Genomic DNA, 21,593 nt, shown 5'->3' with positions numbered 1-21,593 from the left:
GGATCAGGGCTCGAACCCGTGTCCCCTGCATTAGCAGGCGGATTCTTAACCACTGCGCTGCCAGGGAGGCCCCTTAAATTACTGTTGCCTTATTTAATCCAGTGACTGGCACTTACTGACAGACACTGTAGCCTACGTGTGGGTCCAATGTTGTAAGGGCAGAAGGACAAAAACGAGAGGGAGGAGAGAAGGAAATGTAGGAACCTTTAGGTGCCCTACAATCTTGAGCATATGAAACATACTACTTCAGTGTTACACAGGTCAGTATGGTATAAATGGTACATGAGGGGTGAAGGGATGAAACTTAGAGGAACAAGAAAAAAAGCTCTTTAATGAAGTAGAAATTTATGTTGAAATGTTGCAGTCAAAGTTACCAGTGGGTGGTGGACAAAGAGACCTTGACAGAGAAGAAAGCATTCAAGAGGGAGACTGTGTGAACTGCCTTTGCTCCTATGACTCAAGGAAGGAAATTACTTCTATATTCATCTGAAACGTAATATTAGGGAAAGAAAAGTTTTACTTTCACTACATGTATTCTTCTTTACGATACTTTGAGTAACGTTGTGCCGATTGCTGAGATAAGCACTCTGGGTCCGGTTCCTCCTCTCTTCCAGAGATGCGAAGGGCAAGTGAATGGTCTCAAACCTGAGGAGTGTGGTTATGGGTGTGAAGAATGATTCATGGAATGAAGAGGAGGGTCTGGGGATGGAACCGCGGGGAACACCAACATCTAGAAGACAGCAGAGGCGGAAGGGCCGGGAGAAGATCAGAGGAGGCTGGGAGAAGCCAGATGACTATTCAAGGAGGTGATCAATGAGGAGGCCCCTGGAGACGCAGCAATCCCGACTGCCACAGGACAACGTGGGCGGAAAACTCACTCTGGTGAGTTGAGGCGCGAGCTGAAGGAGTCACGGGCTGAGCAGTGCCTGAAACGTGTTAATCAGTCATTTCCCAGGCAAGTCAAGCGAGGTCAAGTAACGAAGTGCCTTGTGAGACTTTTCTAGGTTCTCGCTCACAGGTGCGAGAGCATCTTGAAGGCAAAGCTTAGCCTCAGGACACAGCCAGGGACACATCATCAGCACCGCCCCACAACATTACACGTTAGAAGAGAATATATTGCGCTATTTCTCAAGTCCTCACAAAATCCTGGTGACAGGAGGAAGTGAACCACATCTTCCATCTTTAAAGCTGCAGAAATAGTAAACAAATGACCAACCTGACTTGTTTAAGTGAGTTACTGACAAGAGCATACGCCACACCCAGATCTTAAAATTTCTTCTGCATTAGGTTTCCCAAACACTAGACTACACTATTAGGTACAAGCGACACAAGGACACTGTGGTAACACATATATCTGGATATATATTTTGGTGTTAATAGATTTATTCATAAGCCAGTTAAATTTTTGATGTTTTTATTCCCTCCAGTCTTTCTGGCTTTGTTTTTGTTTTTCACTTTCTTATTTTATAACATTGGAATAATACTGTATATTATTTTGTGGTCCTCACTTCTCAGTATAATTTGAGATAGTCCCACCTCATTAAATATTCTTCCCAAATGTTAGCTTAGCGTTTTTCAGAAGTATGGTTCATAAAACACTAACCCCAGAAGTTATGTTCTGAGATGAGAGTTCCATAAAGAGTTACATATAAAACCGATAAGTCAGGGAAATATTGCCTATTATATCTTTCTCTTTAAAATACATATAGGCTCACAATGTATAGGCTCAAAGAAGTCCTGCAGAAATTTATTTACTTAGAACAGTGTTTTCCAAAGTTATCTCACCTTGCAACCCCTTACCATGCATGTACTATCAATTATTACCTTTAGTTTTTTAAAAGCGTACCTTGGGAAATTCTAACCTAGGCAATTCAAGGAAAGAGAAGTTTTATCTGATCAAGTTATCTAATTACTTAAGAAGTCTTACATGTGAACTTTGAAAAAACATAAAGTTCTTATAAATGTAAAAATGTATCTTTATTAACACTTAAGATTTTTATCCTGGTAAAAACAGTGCAAATAAGACAGGCACTAGAATTGAGCAGGTCGCTATACTTTGGCAATATATTTGGTGTTTAATACTAAATTAACTAAAATGTTTAGCTACATTTCTTTCCAAAAGTGTCTCCACTAAAAAGGGCATGTTGAACTTTGATTCAGAGAGTTTTTTTATTTTATTTTATTTTTTTTTACTCTTACTTATGCTCTTGGAGCTGCAGTTTCTCCATGCATAAGATAGGAATCATGATGCAATCTATCACCTATGTTGTTACATTGATTCAATGAAATCATTAATGCAAAGAGTTTAGCAGGGACCTGACACAAAAGTCAGGATCAACCCACATGAGCTATTTTTTTAAGGATATTTTTTATTCTATTCCTTTGAATAGGTCATTCTACTTTTCTGAGCTTTACTTTTGTACATACAGTCTAAAACATAACACTCATTGTAAAGGCTTCAAAACTCTTAGCTAAGGAAACAAAACTAAGAAACCCTCAAATGAAACCAGAGACCGATACATATATAAACTAATCTATGTAAACTCTTACACTCATCTTTTTGTTTTGTTTCCATTTCGGAGTTTTGTTTCCTCTGTTGAAATCTACAAGGACCTCTGCTGTACCCCCTCCCCCCATTGCCAATTGATTGACCAGGCGGTGGCCCAGTGACTGCTTAATCTCCAGATCTGGTCAAGCCACCTCCCCAGGGGGTCAGGGCCTCTCTGCACAGGTTGTTAGGGTTTCTCTCAGGGTGAGCCTATGTGAAAAAAGAGTCCAATGCTATGTAACATTTTGTATTAAAAGTAGCAACATAGTGTAGTGAGACACAGCATTACATACTGGAAGGAACACTGGCTTCCATGTTGGAAGATGCAGATGCTCATCTAAGGCCCACCATTTACCAGCAGCACGAGCCTATAGAAATGATTTCATTACTGGGCCTTGAGCTTCTCGTATGCTTTATCTAAGAGAATACTTTTTCTCCTCCCCTCATAGACCATTATGAAGAACAAATAAGATAGTATTGTGTGTTCATTGCAGCTCTATTTACAATAGCCAGGACCTGGAAGCAACCTAAGTGTCCATCGACAGATGAATGGATAAAGATGTGGCACATGTGTACAATGGAATACTACTCAGCCATAAAAAGAAATGAAATTGAGTTATTTGTAGTGAGGTGGATGGACCTAGCGACTGTCATACAGAGTGAAGTAAGTCAGAAAGAAAAATAAATACCGTATGCTAACACATATATATGGAATCTAAAAAAAAAAAAAGGTGGTCATGAAGAACCTAGGGGCAGGACGGGAATAAAGACACAGACCTACTAGAGAATGGACTTGAGGACATGGGGAGGGGGAAGGGTAAGCTGGGACAAAGTGAGAGAGCGGCATGGACATATATACACTACCAAATGTAAAACCGATAGCTAGTGGGAAGCAGCCGCGTAGCACAGGGAGATCAGCTCGGTGCTTTGTGACCACCTAGAGGGGTGGGATAGGGAGGGTGGGAAGGAGGGAGACGCTAGAGGGAAGAGATATGGGGATATATGTATATGTATAGCTGATTCACTTTGTTATAAAGCAGAAACTAACACACCATTGTAAAGCAATTATACTCCAATAAAGATGTTAAAAAAAAAGGAGATAGTATTGTGAAAAATCTTTGACAATTGCAAAGTGCCATATAAATATAAGGAAGAATATGTTATTTAATTTCAGTTTCACCATAGTTGGTTAGGAAGGGCATAGGTGTATTTGCCCCCAAATAACACATTGAAACAGAACATCTATCAGCTGTTCAAATCGTGCAGTTGATCACAGAAGATTTTATTGCTAGTCTAGGGCCCTTTAGACATTTTCTTAAATAGGAAATCTTCAAGACAACACCAAAATTCACCCACTTTATTTAGTTTTCAATAGTCTTTCTTTCACCACTTTTAATTTATCTTGCCATATTTTTTCAGTTATTCTAGAGAGAGTGTCTAGCACAAGATAAAAATTTAGGAAATCTATGATAAGTTTGAATTATTTTGAGATAAAAAATGTACCTGTATTATATTTTTTATGGTTATAAATTTTTATAGTTTTCTCAAATTTTTCCTTATCTAAACCCCCATTTAGAACAGAAAATAAAAATGTTTTCTTGGCTTTGTTCACTAATTTACCTTTAAAGCAGCATTCAAGGTTTCTGGCAGATGATGATACGGAGGAGATTTAAGAACAATTGTTAAAAGAGTGTAATATAGTGGTTAAAAGTGCTGCCTCCAGAGTCAGACACGATTTGGGTTTGAATCTCAACTCTGCTCTTTCCTAGCTCTGTGAATCTGGATAAAATTCTTAACTTCCACACTACACTGAGATAGTGCATACTTCCAAGTATTGTTTGGAATAGATAAACAAGCCACATAAACAAATTTACTGAGTTCTTACTTTGGCCTGTGTGCTTTACTTGCATGATCTCATTTAATCCTTACAAAATCTTACAAGATGGCTTCAGTTCCTGTCATGATACTAAGATTTCAATAAGTGTTAGATATTATTTCACCAAAAAACCTGAGTGTTTTTCTTATAGACTAAGAAATAGTTTCCAGTGGAGGGTGGAAAATTGGTTGCTCAGGTAGGGTGACCCAGGTCCTAATTACCTTCATTTTAACATAAACGCTACACTGGGTTTACACTAGCTGTTTAGTCCTCCTTTCTCTTGAACAAAAACATTCAAAACCCAAACCTTAAAAAAAAGAAATGCTATCTAAATAAAAAAGTGTTCCCTCTTGAATAATTTTCCAACCCCCATCCTTTCTCATTCCCTTCACAAAAATACCAGTGCCCGTGGGCGCATGCATGCACACACATACACACTTTTTCACATCAGGCTTGTAGGGGACACTATTGCGTGTTTCTCCAGCATCTGTTATCCTCCTTCCATCTTAACAGAATTCTCTTTGCCTTTATTTTCTTGGGTTGTTCCATAGCCTGTGGTTTTTTTGAATAACTAAACTTTCACGCTCTCCTTGAAAAACAATGATTCTTCAGCATTAATTTTTAACAATATTCTATATAATGGTCTTTCTTAATTCCCCATGGGAATAAAAAACAAAACAATTTTAAGTATACAGGAAATAGTCTAATTTTATAATAATATCGCCTCCATTATGTGAGTTTTTAAGACTAGTTTTTAAAAGCAAAGAGCTTTTTAAGCCATGTTACATTTTTATAATTGAGTCATCAATGAATTAAAAAATAATTCACACTAGGCTATCTCATCTGTATTAAATATTTATTTATTAGCATTTTACTTTAAAAGATGTAGGTTCCAATCCTGGCTTTGCCACCAACTAGCTGTGTGATCTTGATCTTAATTTCCCTGGACCTCAGTATCTTCGACTTTGAAAAAAAGGCCTAAGACTTATGCTTCCAACTCTCAAATTTTATGATTATCTCCCCATTGCCGTAGTTGGTCGGAAAAAAATGGGGATACATGAAATTTTCTAAATGTAAAAAGCTAAGAAAAGAAAATTAAATTTGAGATATGTGATTTCCATGGAAACTATGCCTTCAGCATTTCCTGACTATATGTTTACATAGTATAGAAGGCCCTTATGAAGAGTATGAGAGCAAATAAAGTCCTAGAAGATATGCCTTAGGGAGAGTAATTTCAATGAGTGAGTCAAGATGTTATACTGTGTTAGTTGATAATTAGTAACACTTGATGATTAAACAAAAAGTTCTTAAAGGATGCTTAGTAGAAGCAGTCTTGCCATAAGTGTGGTCAAATGTGATCTGAGAAATCCATGTAGCTTACAAATACATCATTAAAACTGGAAAAGATTCAGAATTAATATGGAAAGAAAGATAAAAACTTTGAAGCAAAAGCTGAAGCAGAAATGGTCAAAATAATTAAGTCTGGTAATAAAACATCTGCAGTTAGTCTGATATTATCACTGGGAAAGTGCAGGGAATTTCTATGTAATAAATTAAGAAAGTAATTGACACAATATTATTGTCCAAGCACTGAGAAGAAAATACCAAACAGCAACAATAACAACAATAATAGTAACAATTTAACCAATAACAATTTGAAAAGTATGATGAAAGTATGAAGAGTACGTTTAAATATTACATCAGAAAACTAGGTTACATTTTATATACTTTAATAAGTTTTCCTAACATTGTTTCATTTATGGGGCTCCATCTCTGTGCAAGCATTGTATTACGAACCATGGGAGATACAAAGAAAAAGATGGTATTGTCCTTAATGAACTTAATTTGTGTAAAAACAAACAGGGTATGCCCTGTGTGCATATTCTGGAATACCCTGGTTTGAAAGGAACATTTAAAATAATTTTATATCTTTATATTTTCAGATTTACAAATGATTGAAATAAAGTATACTGGAAATGTTTCATAAATTTACTTTACAAAGTGGTTTATTTTCATCTCTTTCCATGATATTTAAGAACTAATTTTCAGGTTAACTATCTTAAACAGAAAGTTTATTCATCATTTCAGATTTTCCATAATGAAGTTGGAAATCAATATTCAACCATCTTGGAATAGTCAGCCATCAATTTATGTGACTATTCATCATTAAAAACTCTACAAATAACAAATGCTGGAGAGGGTGTGGAGAAAAGGGAACCCTCTTATGCTGTTGGTGGGAATGTAAATTGATACAGCCACTATGGAGAACAGTATGGAGGTTCCTTGAAAAACTAAAAATAGAACTACCATACGACCCAGCAATCCCACTCCTGGGCATATATCCAGACAAAACTCTAATTCAAAAAGATACATGCACCCCTATGTTCATAGCAGGACTATTTACAATAGCCAAGACATGGAAACAACCTAAATGTCCATGGACAGATGAATGGATAAAGAAGATGTGGAACATATATACAATGGAATACTACTCAGCCATAAAAAAGAACAAAATAATGCCATTTGCAGCAACATGGATGCAACTAGAGATTATCATACTAAGTGAAGTAAATCAGAAAGAGAAGACAAATGCCATGATATCACTTATATGTGGAATCTGAAATATGACACAAATGAACCTATCTTCGAAACAGAAACAGACTCACAGACATAGAGAACGGACTTGTGGTTGCCAAAGGAAAGGGGGTCGGGAGAGGGATGGAGTGGGAGGTTGGGGTGAGCAGATGTAAGCTATTAGATACAGAATGGATAAACAACAACACATACTGTATAGCACAGAGAACTATATCCAATATCCTACGATAAACCATAATGGAAAGAATATTTTAAAAAGAATTTATATCTATCTATCTATCTGAATCACTGCTGTACAGCAGAAATTAACACAACCTTGTAAAGCAACTATACTTCATTAAAAAAAGTAATTTATGTATCTATTAAAGTGACAATGGTGTTATGGCAGTACATGGAAAGAAGCACCTGCAGCAAAGGTGAAACGAGGGGGCAAAGAGTAGTACATGAGGAACCCACACAGGGATCACGACCCCCTAAACATCTACGATGGACAATGAGAGAATCACGAAGGAACAGAGAGGAGAAAGTTCCTCCCTAAGTGTGTGAAGCAGTGTGATACCACCTTCCTCACACACCTGAGAGAGAGAGAGAGTTTCTCTGTTGGGTGTCATGTAGCATTTGCAACGGTAAATTCCAGAGCTAAAAAGAAACTACCTGGAAATTTCCAATTTTCCACTCTTAACATCACTAACCATCCAAACCTTTAAAAAGTTTAGTGTGAGGTGGATTACGCCAGAAAAATCTTATGAAATTTAGTGTAGCTAATCTTGAATTTTAGATCTAAAGAATAAACAGTTTTAAAATAAAATTTCATAATCATAAAAACCCAAAATTTGAAATTCCATATATTTGGTATGTCAAATAGAATGTGTATTTAAAATTTCTATTCATTGTTTAACTCAGATTTTATTTTCAAGATTTCCCCCACTGTTTCACTAGTTCCTTTAACATAGTGTGGTTGAACAAGTGTGCTTCCAAAAAAATGCAAAATCTTAGAGTCAAAGATGTGTTTCCAATTGAAATGTATACTTTTAAATTTTATACGAAATTTGAGTTCCCATACATTTGGAAAGGAAATAATACATAGACAACCGTCTATTTTTATGGTCTCAAATGAAGAGCAATGTCATTCTGCCATTAGCCAGCCTGTTATTTTTCTTCTTTTCTCTTTACATTTCTATTCATTTGGGGAAAAAGAATACTAAGTTATTATCAATACAAGTAGCCTTAAAGATACAAACTCGTAATTGTCAAGAAATAGTAAACAAAAGCAAATAAATCCCTTATGCATTCTTGCAATTCTTCAGTGCCCTCATGCTGCCCCCTGCTGCCCAGTGTCCACACTTAACTGAAAATTGTCCCAGACTTTCAACCTATTTTACTTCTCTTTACTCTTCCCATCAAAACTTATCTGGCCGGAGATCCAGACCACTGGAGTTTTCCTCTACCAGCCTAATGGGTAAACAGGTTTATATAACAAAGAAGTAGCTCCTCCCTATTTATCCCATCACCATTTTCTGGCCAGTTACAAGCACTTGAACTGATGTTTGATGGGCAATGACTGACATCCAGGTTCCCAAGCTTGGGATTCCAAGTCCTCCCTGTGCTGTTTCCCAGCTACCATCATGGGTCTATCTCCCCCCAGTCTCTAGTCCCACGCATTACAGCTTACTGTCTACCCACACTGGACTTCTAGCTGGTATTCCCAAGTGCCATAGTGTTTTCTCTCCTCCTTGCCTATGCTCACACTGCTTTCTTTACCCGAATGTCTTCTCTCAATTTCTACATGTTGAAAGCCTATCCACCTTCCAAGGTTCTGGTCAAAATTACCTGCTCCACGAAGTTTACCCCAATTCCCAAATCTTTCTCTTCTGTTCTCCCTTTAATCCTTTAAGGCTCTGCACAATATAGTTGTTGTTTTAATGTAGTAGAAGCTCAATAAGGATTTATTTAATGAGTGAAGAGCAGTTAGCAAAGGAAACTTAATTCTTGGAGAGGCTAGCTGACTCCCTGACTTTTTGTAGAGGACCTGGGAGAGGACAAAGGGAGCCTCTCTAATATTGCAACAACCTTCCATCTGAATGGAGTGATCTTTTTAATTCCCATCACACCAAGTAAGGCTGATTTTGATCCCTAAAATCAGGAGTGACTGTGAAAAAATGAACTTAAAGCTCATACTGAGTGCTTATGTCATGTCAGGCACTATTCTAGGTGCTTTAGATGCATGAACCCCACTGTAATCTCACAGCAGCCAAGTGAGTAAGTATATCACTTTGATTCATAGAAGAGAAAACTGGGGTTCTGGACAGTTAAGTAACTGGCCAAAGGTTATACACGTTGTAAAGGGCACACCGAGGAACTCAGATTGGTCAAAGCTGTGTATTTAAAGTGTTCTCATAATGTCTTCAACAGAAATGTGTATGGAGAGACTTCCAGTCAGCTATCTGGAAGTTAAAAAAAAACCTTGTCAATAGAATCGCCTTGGAAATTGTGACCACATAGTCAGACCAAAGCCATGAGAGAGATTCAGTGTCAGTTAAATCTGTTAATATCTGCAAGAGTTGATTGTCCTACAAGACAGAATGTGAAAGAATGTAGGAGCCTGCAAGAATTATTGATTTCTTGACTGGAATATTCTATATTTGTTTAAACTAAAGCGAGCCTAATGATGCTATATGTACATTTTTATTTATTTTGTTTCTTGGTATTTTTATTATATGACTTGCTCTGAGCTGTATGCTATGGCATTTTGTTTTCTTGATTAAGAAAAGTAACATCAAATAGTATAGGGTTTTTTGGGTTTTGGTGTTTTCCCCCCATAATAGGATAACCGGAGGTTTTTTTGGCCTTTTTCTTTTTCATTTACATCTTCCACATTTTAATACTACTTTATGAAGATAACCTGGAACGGGAGGGACTTCTGAGTTCTTTGAGTGCTTGTAGCTTGTAGCAGTGGTTAAGAGCAGGGGTTCCAAGGCAGGCTGCCTGCATTGCAATCTTGGCTCCCCTGTTCCCTAATTCTGTGGCTCTTGAGACAGTACTTCTCTAAGCCTCCATGTTCCTCTCTGGAAATTGGGGGCACGGTAGTATTCACAGGACTTTGAGGGTTACACGGCATAATTCACTTTAAGCCCTTAGCACAGTGCCTGAAACACAGTAAAGCTCAATAAATGGTAGCTATTATTTCTATTATTATGATGATTGTTATTTTTCACAGGAATGGGTATAAGTAGCCAGCTCTTAAGTTTTCTCATAACTGTAATTGAATAGTTACTTATAAGTAACGCCTGCCTTTTCTACCGAGCTACATCTATTATCAAATGCCATTTTTGGCAGATGGGAAGTAAAACAAGATTGTCCCCATGGGGAGTGTTCTTATGTGGTGGGGGAAACTGAAATCCTTAAATCTGAAACATGTTTATTTGTATCTACACAAAATAAAATTATTAAGAGAACTAAAAAAAAAAAAAAGAATGTAGAAGCCTGCCAAGTTCAAAGGTCTCTAAGGGACAGTTATATATTCTAAAAGATTAAGAAATACGAAATCCAAATATTTGTCAGTTGATGTAGCCACTTGTACGGGGACCAATGATTCTGACCTGACTTGAAAAAAAGGTAAAGATATGACTCAATATCTCAGGGAAGTAGGCTTTGAGAATAGTTTTTGTTTTGTGTTTTTTTTTGGTACAGTGAACATAAATAAGGCTCATTGTGTCACATCAGTGTCTCAGACAAGGATCTAATTGTGTTCTAATCAAAATCTCTGGTCATCAAGAAACTTCAATTAGCTGAGAAGGCAGACAAAAAATAAACTTGAGAAGGCAACACCACAAATTGTTTGGTAGGATAACTCTTTTCTTAGTAGGTAAGAATCTTTTAACTTCAGAAAGATTTAGAATAAGTACAGAAATGTTTTTTAGTCTATGTAATTGTTCTGTTTCAGAACATTTGACCTAGTGGAGTAAGAGGTTAGCTTATTACACATTTAAGTAGAACTCCTACTAAGTTATATGAAGTATAAACATTAAAGAGAACTTAAGAATCACCATATTTAGAAGTTCAATTTATGAGATAGGTAAGGCTTTCTTAACTTCTTAAAAATGTATGCTAAAGTACCAAAGTAGGCAATCAGATGTAGTAAATGTATAAATGTATATAAAAAGTTGGGAGGTGTTTGTATAAGTGAGACCGAAAGTCCTTCAGTATACAAGACTATCTATAGTCTTTCAATATACAAGACTCACTCTTGAGGTCATCAAGTAACTTGTAACTGAAGAGTGGCAGTTGATCCATTTTTCTTCCAACTAAAGTTGTTCATTAGGCAATCAGCATATGTTGACAGAACTGGTTGGACTGTCCAGTTATTCTTTCAGTTTGAACCTTCCTCACTTCCTAGAAGATGGATTGTAGCTTTTGAAAGATTGAGACGAGAGAAGAAGTAGCAACACTATCTACTGACCACCCCAATTTTTGGTTTAGTGGCTCTCTTCCATAGTGTCACTCAGCAATTCTCTACCCTGGCTACATATTATTGATAGAATCACGTGGACAGCTTTTGGAAAATACTTACGCCTAGATTCCACCCAGATCAGCTAGAACCTCTGAGGATGGGGTGCAGGCATTTTATTTTTAAGTTTCTGGTTGATTCTAAGTGCAGAGTTGAGAACCACTGGTCTACAGTGTGAGCCTACCGTGGTCTGAAGTTCCAAGAGAACTTTCCACAACTATGGACATTGCTGCAGACTGAATGTTTATGTCCTCCCCCCCCCATCCAATTCATATATTGAAATCCTAGCCCCCGATGTGATGGCATTTGGAGGTGGGGCCTTTGGGAGGTGATTAGGTCATGAGGGTGGAGCCTTCATGAATGGGATTGGTGCCCTTGTAAAAGAGACCCCAGAGAGCTCCTTCTCCCCTTCTGCCATGCGAGGACACATCTATGAACCAGGAAGTGGACCCTCACCAGACACAGAATCTGCCGGCACCTTGATCTTGGATGTCCTAGCTTCCAGAACTGTGAGAAATAAATTTCGGTTGTTTATAAGCCACCCAGTTTATGATATTCTGTCACGGCAACTTGAACGACTAAGACAGAAACATTCCATAAATCTGTTGTCCAATAACCACCAGCCAGGTGTAGCCACTGAATGTTTAATTTTAATTACTTCAAATTTAAATTCACATAGCCACATGTGGCTAGTGACCACTGTTCTGGACAGCACAGTTCTGGCAGTTCTGGCCATTTTAAATGATGTGTGTCTGTCATTACATAGGTGCTAAGTGACGCTTTTTGATACTGGACAAAACCAGTACAAACCTGCCTCTTCGGGGTACTTCATCCCAGCTTCTTGGCAAGGCCTCCAGTGGATACAAGGATAGCTCAACGCTTATACAGGCTTCTGGAAATGTTAAGGACATTGAATTGGCTGACTGTTTTTTACTCATTTATGTGGGAGGTTTGTTTCTTGGACTTTATACTTTAATGAAAAATGAGCAAAAGCCTTCAGAGCTAAATTATTTCTTTTTTTTAAATAAATTCATTTATTTATTTTTGGCTGCGTTTTGGTGCGCAGGCTTCTCATTGCGGTGGCTTCTCTCCTTGCGGAGCACGGGTTCTAGGCGTGCGGGCTTCAGTAGTTAGAGCACACGGGCTCGGTAGTTGTGGCACACGGGCTTAGTTGCTCCGCGGCATGTGGGATCTTCCCGGACCAGGGATCGAACCCGTGCCCCCTGCATTAGCAGGCGGATTCTTAACCACTGCGCCACCAGGGAAGTCCCTAACTTGTTTCTTAAGTCTCAAAGCAGTGAAGCAGTTAAACTCTTGGAAAGGCCCTCTTGGCTCCTTGGCACGTGAGAGTGTTTTTCAGCTGGAGGTTGTGACCTCTGTCTTGAGAGGATGGAGGGTTTCCAGTGCATTGGGGCAGCGGCCTGAGTTTCAGAGCTAAATATAGGTCATTGGCATGACGGCCTCTCTTTCTCAGTCTCATCGAAACTGTGTCCTTTTAATGAAAGTGGGGCTTTAGTGGCTGGTGGGATAAAATCTTGAGAAAAACCATCAAAATGCCACAGATACACAAGTCCTTTTCAGATGTAACTTGCTACCGAGTACAACTAAGTTCTATTTTTACTTGCTTTTAAAAATAATTGGTAAATTATGGATTACTTTTTTTTAAGTTAAAAATACACACATATATGAACTGATGGAAAAGTAAGTCTCAAATCTGTTGTTCATGCTGAGGCATAAGAGGAATCCTCCTTCAAGTCATCGCTCAGCTCTCAAGCAGGCTATCCTGACCAACTATTCAATCCTGCATATGTATTTATTCATATATTCGCCACTTATGAAATGACATCCTTTACAGTTTGGCACATTTCAAGCCAGCATATTTACCTTGGCAGGTACCATCTGATCCTCTAGAGCAACATCTCAAAGGCTGGTCTCTGGACTGAGAGCATCGCAGCATGTGGGGGCTGGCAACCTCTCAGGCCCCACCCCGGACCCACTGATCCTGGAACCCCAGGTGTGGGCCCAGACGCCTGGGTTTCAGGTGATTCTGGTGCACACTCAAGTTGGAGATCCACTGATCCAGAGTACACTGAATCCCCCAAAAATATCCCAGAGGGGAAAACTTCCATACATCCCAAAGGTGGAAAAGATGGAAACATTTTGTACATAAAATTGACCTTGTAAGTTGTGAAATAGGAGCCAGTATTCTCTTTCGACCTAGTGTTATGAATCATGAATTTACCCACTTCAACAAAGCCTCACTGACTCTCTACTCTCTGATCTTTTTTTCCCTATAGAAATGCAACTTATAAAAGAATTTCATGAGATGTTCCTGACGAGATGAGATGCAGTACATGTGCCTTCAGCAAATTCAACATACAAAAATTCAGATATGTACAACTGATAAATTAGGTAAGCACTACTCATCTTAAGAAAAGATTATTAGATTTATAAAATTAGTCACTAGAGGATTCATTTAAACAGGGGTATCGTACAGTGCATTTAAAATATGCCAATTTACAGAACATAAATTCACAAATATCCAGTGTGACAGTATAGAAGAATAGGTAGTTATACAGGCTCTGATTTCAGACTTTCCAGGTTCAAACTCCAGCTTTTTCATTTACTGTGTAACCTGGGCCAAACCTCTCTAAGCCTCAGTTTCCTCATTTGTAAAATGGGTATAATAATTATCCTATCCCCAAAGTTTGTGTGAGGATTTAAGGAGATATTTAATAAAGGTAGCATTTAACCTAGAGGCTGGGACATAGTAAGCTCTAATTAAATGTTTATTTTTTCTAAATTAGCTGCATCCATGAGCAGTCTGGTCTCTATGAAAACAGATATTCATGTTTTATCACTGAAGAATGTTTTTACAAAGCCATTAAAGTTTATACAAAGCAAATGGGAGCTAGCCACATTGAGCACTGGCTACTCAGCAGGTGTTCACCTTTCGAAAAGCTCCTCCCTAGCTAAACTGATTAAGGTAACTTCAATCTCCAGGTCAGTGAAAGGGTTTAGGTATGAGCATTTCCTACAAACCTGGCCAAAGAACTGTAAGAAGCAGTGTGCTGTGGGCCTCTGGGAAAGAATTTCTTCCCTTCTAAAAAGATACATAAGAGAAACTCTCCTCCCTCTGGAAATTGTAATATCAGGATGTGATGCTTGGAGCTGCAGCAGCCATCTTGTGACTATGAGGAAAGACACTGCTGACATTACGGCAGTGTAAAAGAATGGAACCTACCAAGGAACTTGATAACATTGTTGAGCTATTGAACCAAACCTAGAACTGGCTTGCCTCCTGATTATTAATTTAGTTGAAATAATAAATTTCATTTTTTCACACCATTATCAGTAGGATCCTATGTTAGTACAAAAGCAAACTATATGATATAATACATTTAGTATCTTAATTGGCTGTATGACAAAATAATTTGGTGACTTTATTCTGGAGGTGATCTTAAACCACGCGTAGAGATTTAATGAAGAGTTCCTTCCCTTCCAATTCATCTGTATATAACAGCAGTCTTACTTTCCTGCTCCATATCTGATGTACTTAACTAATTACCCGTTAGCTAAATGTCTAATTATATTACCTTCATAAATTAAAATACAAATGGTTATTATAAAAATTTCTGTTACATAAATATCATTAAAATTTTCAGAAGGTTTCAAAATAAAAATAATTATCTTAATTCTAATGTAATCCTTCAACACTATAATTGTATTTCCCTGCTTCATCTCACAATTTTTATTGACATTGACATTTATTTCATGACAAGGGGAGCAAAATGTACAAAATGAGGCTTCACCACGTTAAAAAAAAAGTTTTCATTAAATGGACCTCACAAGGACACATCCAAAATTCCTACGACCAGAGTGATCCCCGTCTCCTTTATTCTCAAACGAATAAGTTAATATTTTATTTCTCAGTTTGCAAAAGGAATTTGCATTAGCTAACCAGCTATTTATATAGCATCTGTTTGGGCTATATCTAAAATCTGAGGGCTATCTTCCCCTCACTGTGTCCCAAATAATGGTCCTTCAGTAGAAGGACAGAAGGACACTTGTTAAATCCTATATAAATAGATTAAAAAAATTTTTTTTAAGTTTTTACCCCAGAAATCTTATTTTGCCTTTATTCTCAGATGGGAACCTCCCACATCCAAGACCTTAGATTTAAGTATCTTTAAAATGTTGAACCACATTGGACTGTAAACTCCCTGAGAGCAGGGATCCTTGCCTCTTTGTCTTAATATTGTATCTCAGCCTTTTAGCATCATAGCACATAATAGGAGGAAAAACTAGAACAAACAAACCCCCCAAAAGAAAAAAGTGTTGAATAAATCAAGTATAAAGGATACTCCTTTCATCTTTTTCTTCAAGAAATCATTATCTTTGCTTTACTTTCCCTTTAGAGTCTCCATTTGAGAATCTTTTGGGAAAGACAAAAAACAATGTCATAACACAAACACCCATTTGGTCTCTTATTTTCTTTCCCCGTCTCTCCCTTTGCAAAACATGTAATATGTCCAAGAAATAGCACAGGTAAGTACGCACAAAAAGAGGGTGGAATTAGAAATATATACAGTTTCATGTCTGTATTGAACTTGGTTTTCAGAAGGCAAAATTTTTAGCTATTTTTCCTTCTTTTAAAAAAATTTATTCCAAGGTATATTAGATTGGTTCTGGCTAATATTGATCTTTTCAGCATTTTATGATGTCATCTTAATATTACTGTAAATGTTTCTTCCCTTTGTTACTTCATCTTTCCTAATAGGTTTGCTAACCTGAAAATTTCCCCAATCTTTAGCAATAGTAATGCATACAAATTAATAAATTAGGAAATTATGTTGGTTCACTAAATGAAGTCTTAATAAAATTTTCAGTTTATTTCCATTATTGACCAAGCTCATAATTTCAAGTTCATATTTCTGAGGTTTATTGTTTGGAATTTGATTTACAGATTTTCCGTGTCTTTGGCATTATTTATTTCTTCTTTCTGCAAACTGTTTTTTGGCCATTTCACTACTCATTGACCCCTCCCCCTCCATGAGAGGGATGGGCAGGGTGAAAAAAATGATAACGATATTTTAACATAGTCAGTTTTGCTACTTGCTACTATCTCTGATAAAAAGGTGTGCAAGAAAAAAAATAAGTGTGTAATTGTTGACTGAAATGACATTTCAAGATTAAAAAAATAATTCTTTATTGTTCATGATCTAGCAACTGTTACTATGAAAAACTGAGTTAGTTCCCTATACACTACATTTAATAAATAAAGATTTTTTCTGATAAAACATAGTTTATTATAATCATTCTAATCATAATCTCACCAAACTCAAACTAAATGCCTACAAAATGTTGTCAATAAAAAAAAAAAAAAAATTAATGTCTAAAGAATCAAGAGCTAAAATGAAGCCCAAGGTGGATTTAAAAATGGAGAATAATATAAAACAATGAATTGTTTTTGCCTCATAGATTTAAACCTCCTTATTTAGTGATGTAAGAGTCACAGATAGAAGAATATCTTTAACATAAATATCTATGGGTGATTTTAAAAAGTGAAGATGTAACTATAATGGTTACTCATAATCAATGATGTAATAGTCAATGATATAGGAGAACAAAGAACATTGCATAGCTACATATGGACTTCACAGCATCAGTCTGTTTTTAAAAGGGGGGGGCTACATTATATAAACATTTTTAGTTTTCACAAATTAAAATGAAAAAAGTCACCAGCTGAATAACAGAATATTTTAGCAATAAACATATTGGGCAGTATATTTTATTCAGTAGATTAACTTCAGGGAACTAAACTCCAGCACAATCAGGGGGTTAGATAATATATTTATACCTGCAGTATTTCATTCTATAAATAATCTATAATGTCAAAACCAGTCTTGATGGGGGCATTTAAATTTTATGAAGAGATAAAATGTTACAGTGAACATTTTCAAATTTTTATAGCAGAGTATAAACAAAACAAAGGCATAATATATAATTATTTTTGAAGTTCAAGGAAAGGGTCCTACACAGATAAATAAATTATAGGGACACAAAAATCGGAAATACTATTCCTAGTCATTTTCACACATTCTTTTACTTCAAAATTTTAATGATTAGTGAAATGAGCATTTACATATTTCAAAGTGAATAAAACCACTTAATAATAACTCCAGAAATTTTTACTCAAGAAATCATCTCTACAATCATATGAAAAGGTGGTTTAGGATACTATCTCAGTTTTTTTGTTTGTTTTATTTGGCAAAATAATGTGTTTTTAGGTACAATGACTGATTTCTCCCACTTTCTTTTTCAATTAAGGACATACTTACTATCTTCATAAACAACTAAAATGTTCACAGAGACCAGCAAAAACTATGTCATATCATAATATACATTTTTGGTCTTGGGAGGCTTTGGGCCTAAATCCCATATTCTCTAATCAGATAACTCCCAATAAGAACAAAGATGGAAAAGATTTACCCTGCATTTAGATATGCAAATACCAATATTTTAAAAGTTAAAAGCAGTTGTATCCATATTCTTAAAAAAATTATCCTATTCCAAAATATTTGCTCTTTTTAAAACAAGGATGTACATAAATTCAACTGAAGTATCACTTCAAAATAAAACAAACAACAATGTAGGCATTCTAATATGTCAAACTCCTAGAAAATTCCCAGGAGAAACTTAGAATAGTTATTTAAGAAATTCCTAGGTTCAAAATGAAATTCAACTTTTACAACGTTCAGTGAGCTAAAACGCAAAACGTTTTGTTCAATTGAAGACATTAGCAATGGATGATATTGTAACAGAAGGAAAACGCAAAATGTTACTGAGGAAAGAGGGGGTAAGCTGACAGCTTACTATTGAAAATTTTCTGATCTAGAGATAATCAGATCAGAAAAACACAACTGCAAACTGCATGCTCGGCCCTACTGCTCCCCGGACGGGCTGTGACGACGTGTCTCTTCTCACCCTTCACAGTTCACAGAAAACATTAAACTAATACAACTGAATAATTTCCTCTGACCAAAACGAACTTTCTTTAAGGAAATAAAGGGAGAGGATAATAGATCAAATCTTGCCCCACCTCTTTTTTTTTTCCTCCTTTTTTCTTTTAGTGAAACTGACGTAAATTGTTGAGGAGAGCTATACAGCGCCACCAGCACAGATCCATGCAAAACAAAAAAGATCGCCCACCGTGTGCAAAAAGAGAAAAAAAAAAACTAGAAAAATGCCAAAAATTACAAAATGTCTCCCAAATATACCTTTTTGGAGAAAAAACAAGATAGATCTGCAAAGATTATCTAATGAGGAGCCTCAGAGAATTACTATCATGGAACACAAGTTTAGATCTCATCAGCAAATAAAAGATCCACTATTTAGTAACAGCCATAACTTAATATAAACCCGGTTATGTCAATCTCCACCTTCATTATACCAAGGGCAGCTTTTCTGTAGTTTGTCTCCAAGTAATCCATCAAGAAAACCACAATAGGCCTATTTCAAACCAAACTACATCCATAGTTTGCCTGCTAATCATTTAGTCCTGGACAGATTAGGTAATACATCATTTTTATAAAGAGGATATGCACATATTTGGCATTACCAACACTGCTGGCACAAAACAAGTCCATCTTGAAATAGCTGAGTTTCCCTTAGCTCACAGTAATTAAAGTATAATTTATATCATAAATATTTAGCTTTAGTCATGGGGTTAAAAAAACCACGACAAAACACTAATTTTTTTTTTCTTTTGGTAAAAATTAGCCAGACAAGATTAGCTGGAAATGTGCAGAGATCAAAGCTCAAGAAAAATACAAAGATTGGTTTTGTTAGAAGAAACACAATGAAAATCCTTCTTAGCTGGCGGCTCGTTCAAAGATGTAATGACATAAATGTTTAAAATTACAAACTTACCATCAGCGGAGGCGAAGAAGGAGCCAGTTCTGGAAAAAGAATTGTAACAATATAGGCTGGACACTTGTGTCCCTAGAAACAACGGCCTCCAGACGGCACACGGATCTTCCAACATCTTCACAATATTGGGTAAATAAAAAGTCATACTTTCTTCCCTGATCGGTGGCTGCTCGCGGTGGCTTCTCCAGGATCTGTGGGCGTTTGGGAGAAATCGGAGAAACATCCGCGGAAGATTAAAAGCAGAGGAGGCCGAGGCAGCCTTAGAAGACTCTGGGGTTAACAACTTTGCGATGGCAAGCAGGCGGGCTCTGATTGGCTGGGAGGCCAGTGTCCCCCGCTCCTCCCGCCTCCTGCAGCTCGGAAAAAAATGCAGTGTGAGTGCCATTTTACACTGGGCTTTTAAACACACAGCCCCCCAAATGACAAAGTCTGAGCTCGCTACGAAGTGACACTGCAAAACAATAGCGCCCACGACCGCCCGTGAGCTCAGGAAAATGTCCCTTTGACGATCCGGCAACGCTCTTATTTCTTGCATGTGGGTTTTTAGGGAATAGCATGCTTTTCTTAAGCAGATGGTCATTCACCGACAGCGATGTCTAATTTGGATACCAATGTGGCCAGTGAAAAATGATTCCCATCAAAACATTTTTTTTTCTTTTTCCATTGGACGTCCTGAAGGTACCTAAAGAAGCCTTGCACAAAATTCATGTCGTTTGCAGCTTTAACTCCTTGGGGAAAAAAAAAAAAAAATAGAATTGGTTAGCCACAACAACTTCCATTTGTGCAGAAAATAAAAATAAAATGATGATTTTTAGCGGCTACATTACAAACAATAGGCATACTTTTTTTTTTTTTTTTCCTTCTTAAAAATTGTTTCAGAAACCTTTGCCGGCTGATAGAATTCTACCAGTCTGCCTTACAAACAAAATGGCTGTGGTACTGAGTTTTTTTGGATCCTCCCACTGTGGCTTCTCCAGGCCTCCAGGAAGTGGTAAAAATCCGAAATAAATACAGTACTAAAAGTACATTGTGCAGGCTGAACTCCGGTGAAGCCTTGGGGGCCTGGGGGGGGGGTGTCTTAGAAATGTGCTGCTTTTCATTAGTTCTTTTAAAAAACTGTTTTGAAAAGAACATCAATCACTAGAGATTTACTTGACTGTAATTTGAACTTCCTGTTTTACATATTTATAAGGCCTTTCACCTATCTTGGCAGGCTTTCAAATTAAGTGGGCTGGGAAATTTGACGCTCTGTGTCTAGCTGTGAGCTGAGTCAGGTATTTGGTGGTTGCAACTGGGCTTTTAAATAAAAACGAAGTTGAAAACTTTAAAAAAGGATTAACATTAAATGAACGCTAGAGTATGATTGATTGCAAATGTAAAGCCACGAAAGTCAGCAAATATGGAAATATGTCAAATACTGCATACATGTGTTAATTGAACACATTCGGTGTAAAATTCTTTGCCAGCTAAATTTCTAGTGAGCCAAGGGTAGAACCAGGTTTAAAGAAATCGGCTGAAGAAAGGAGTGGGCAAGTGCCTGCATTCTACATATCCCTCCCCCAACCCCATACACACACACACACACACACACACACACACACACGCTCGGTCTGGTATCCCTATTCCCGCCTGGCATTTAATAGGTAACATTCTTAGAGAGCAATAGCTAGGGTGACTATACAATTTATTGTCTAAACCAGGACATTTTTTGAACGTTTTATTCTGTAATCTCATCAGTAGTTACCTGATGAGAGTCGATTTCAACGACATTTATGTGATCACAGTCAGGAAAACATCCTTAAGAAGTCATCCAGTGAGGAGAGTAGACTACAATTCTTGAGAAATTGTTAAGCAGTTTTCCTTCCAACAGAAAAAAAATTGCTAGGGGCCATTTTCACTATATACTATTTTGTCTATCCACCTCCCCAGCCCCGTCCTTTTCTCTCCCATCCCTTCCCCCACTCTTACATATGCACACAGATTCATATATGTATATATACATACAGTTATACATGTAAATATAAGTATATATGTACATCCATATATAAGTATATGGGTGTGCATGTCCATATATACTTTTATTACCTGTAGATTAGAATATTCTATGCATTTTCCACAATACACCTATTTCAAGT

The 21,593-nt window shown here is 37.0% G+C and overlaps 1 protein-coding gene across 1 annotated transcript in view; it reads right to left on the bottom strand.

Moving 5' to 3' along the window:
* The window catches only part of EPC1 (enhancer of polycomb homolog 1), a 93,099-nt gene extending 73,376 nt beyond the window's left edge, over window positions 1-19,723 (bottom strand). Inside the window, exon 1 of the mRNA XM_068562172.1 lies at window positions 19,459-19,723. Within this exon, the coding sequence (XP_068418273.1) occupies window positions 19,459-19,461 (3 nt within the window). The 5' untranslated portion in view covers window positions 19,462-19,723. The remainder of the gene's footprint in view (window positions 1-19,458) is intronic.
* Window positions 19,724-21,593: the final 1,870 nt, after the last annotated feature.

The sequence above is a fragment of the Eschrichtius robustus genome, chromosome 1, assembly GCF_028021215.1.
Source record: "Eschrichtius robustus isolate mEscRob2 chromosome 1, mEscRob2.pri, whole genome shotgun sequence".
In the NCBI taxonomy this organism is placed as follows: domain Eukaryota; kingdom Metazoa; phylum Chordata; class Mammalia; order Artiodactyla; family Eschrichtiidae; genus Eschrichtius; species Eschrichtius robustus.
The sequence above is the reverse complement of the archived record's forward strand: the minus strand, read 5'-3'. Positions and strand labels throughout refer to the sequence as shown.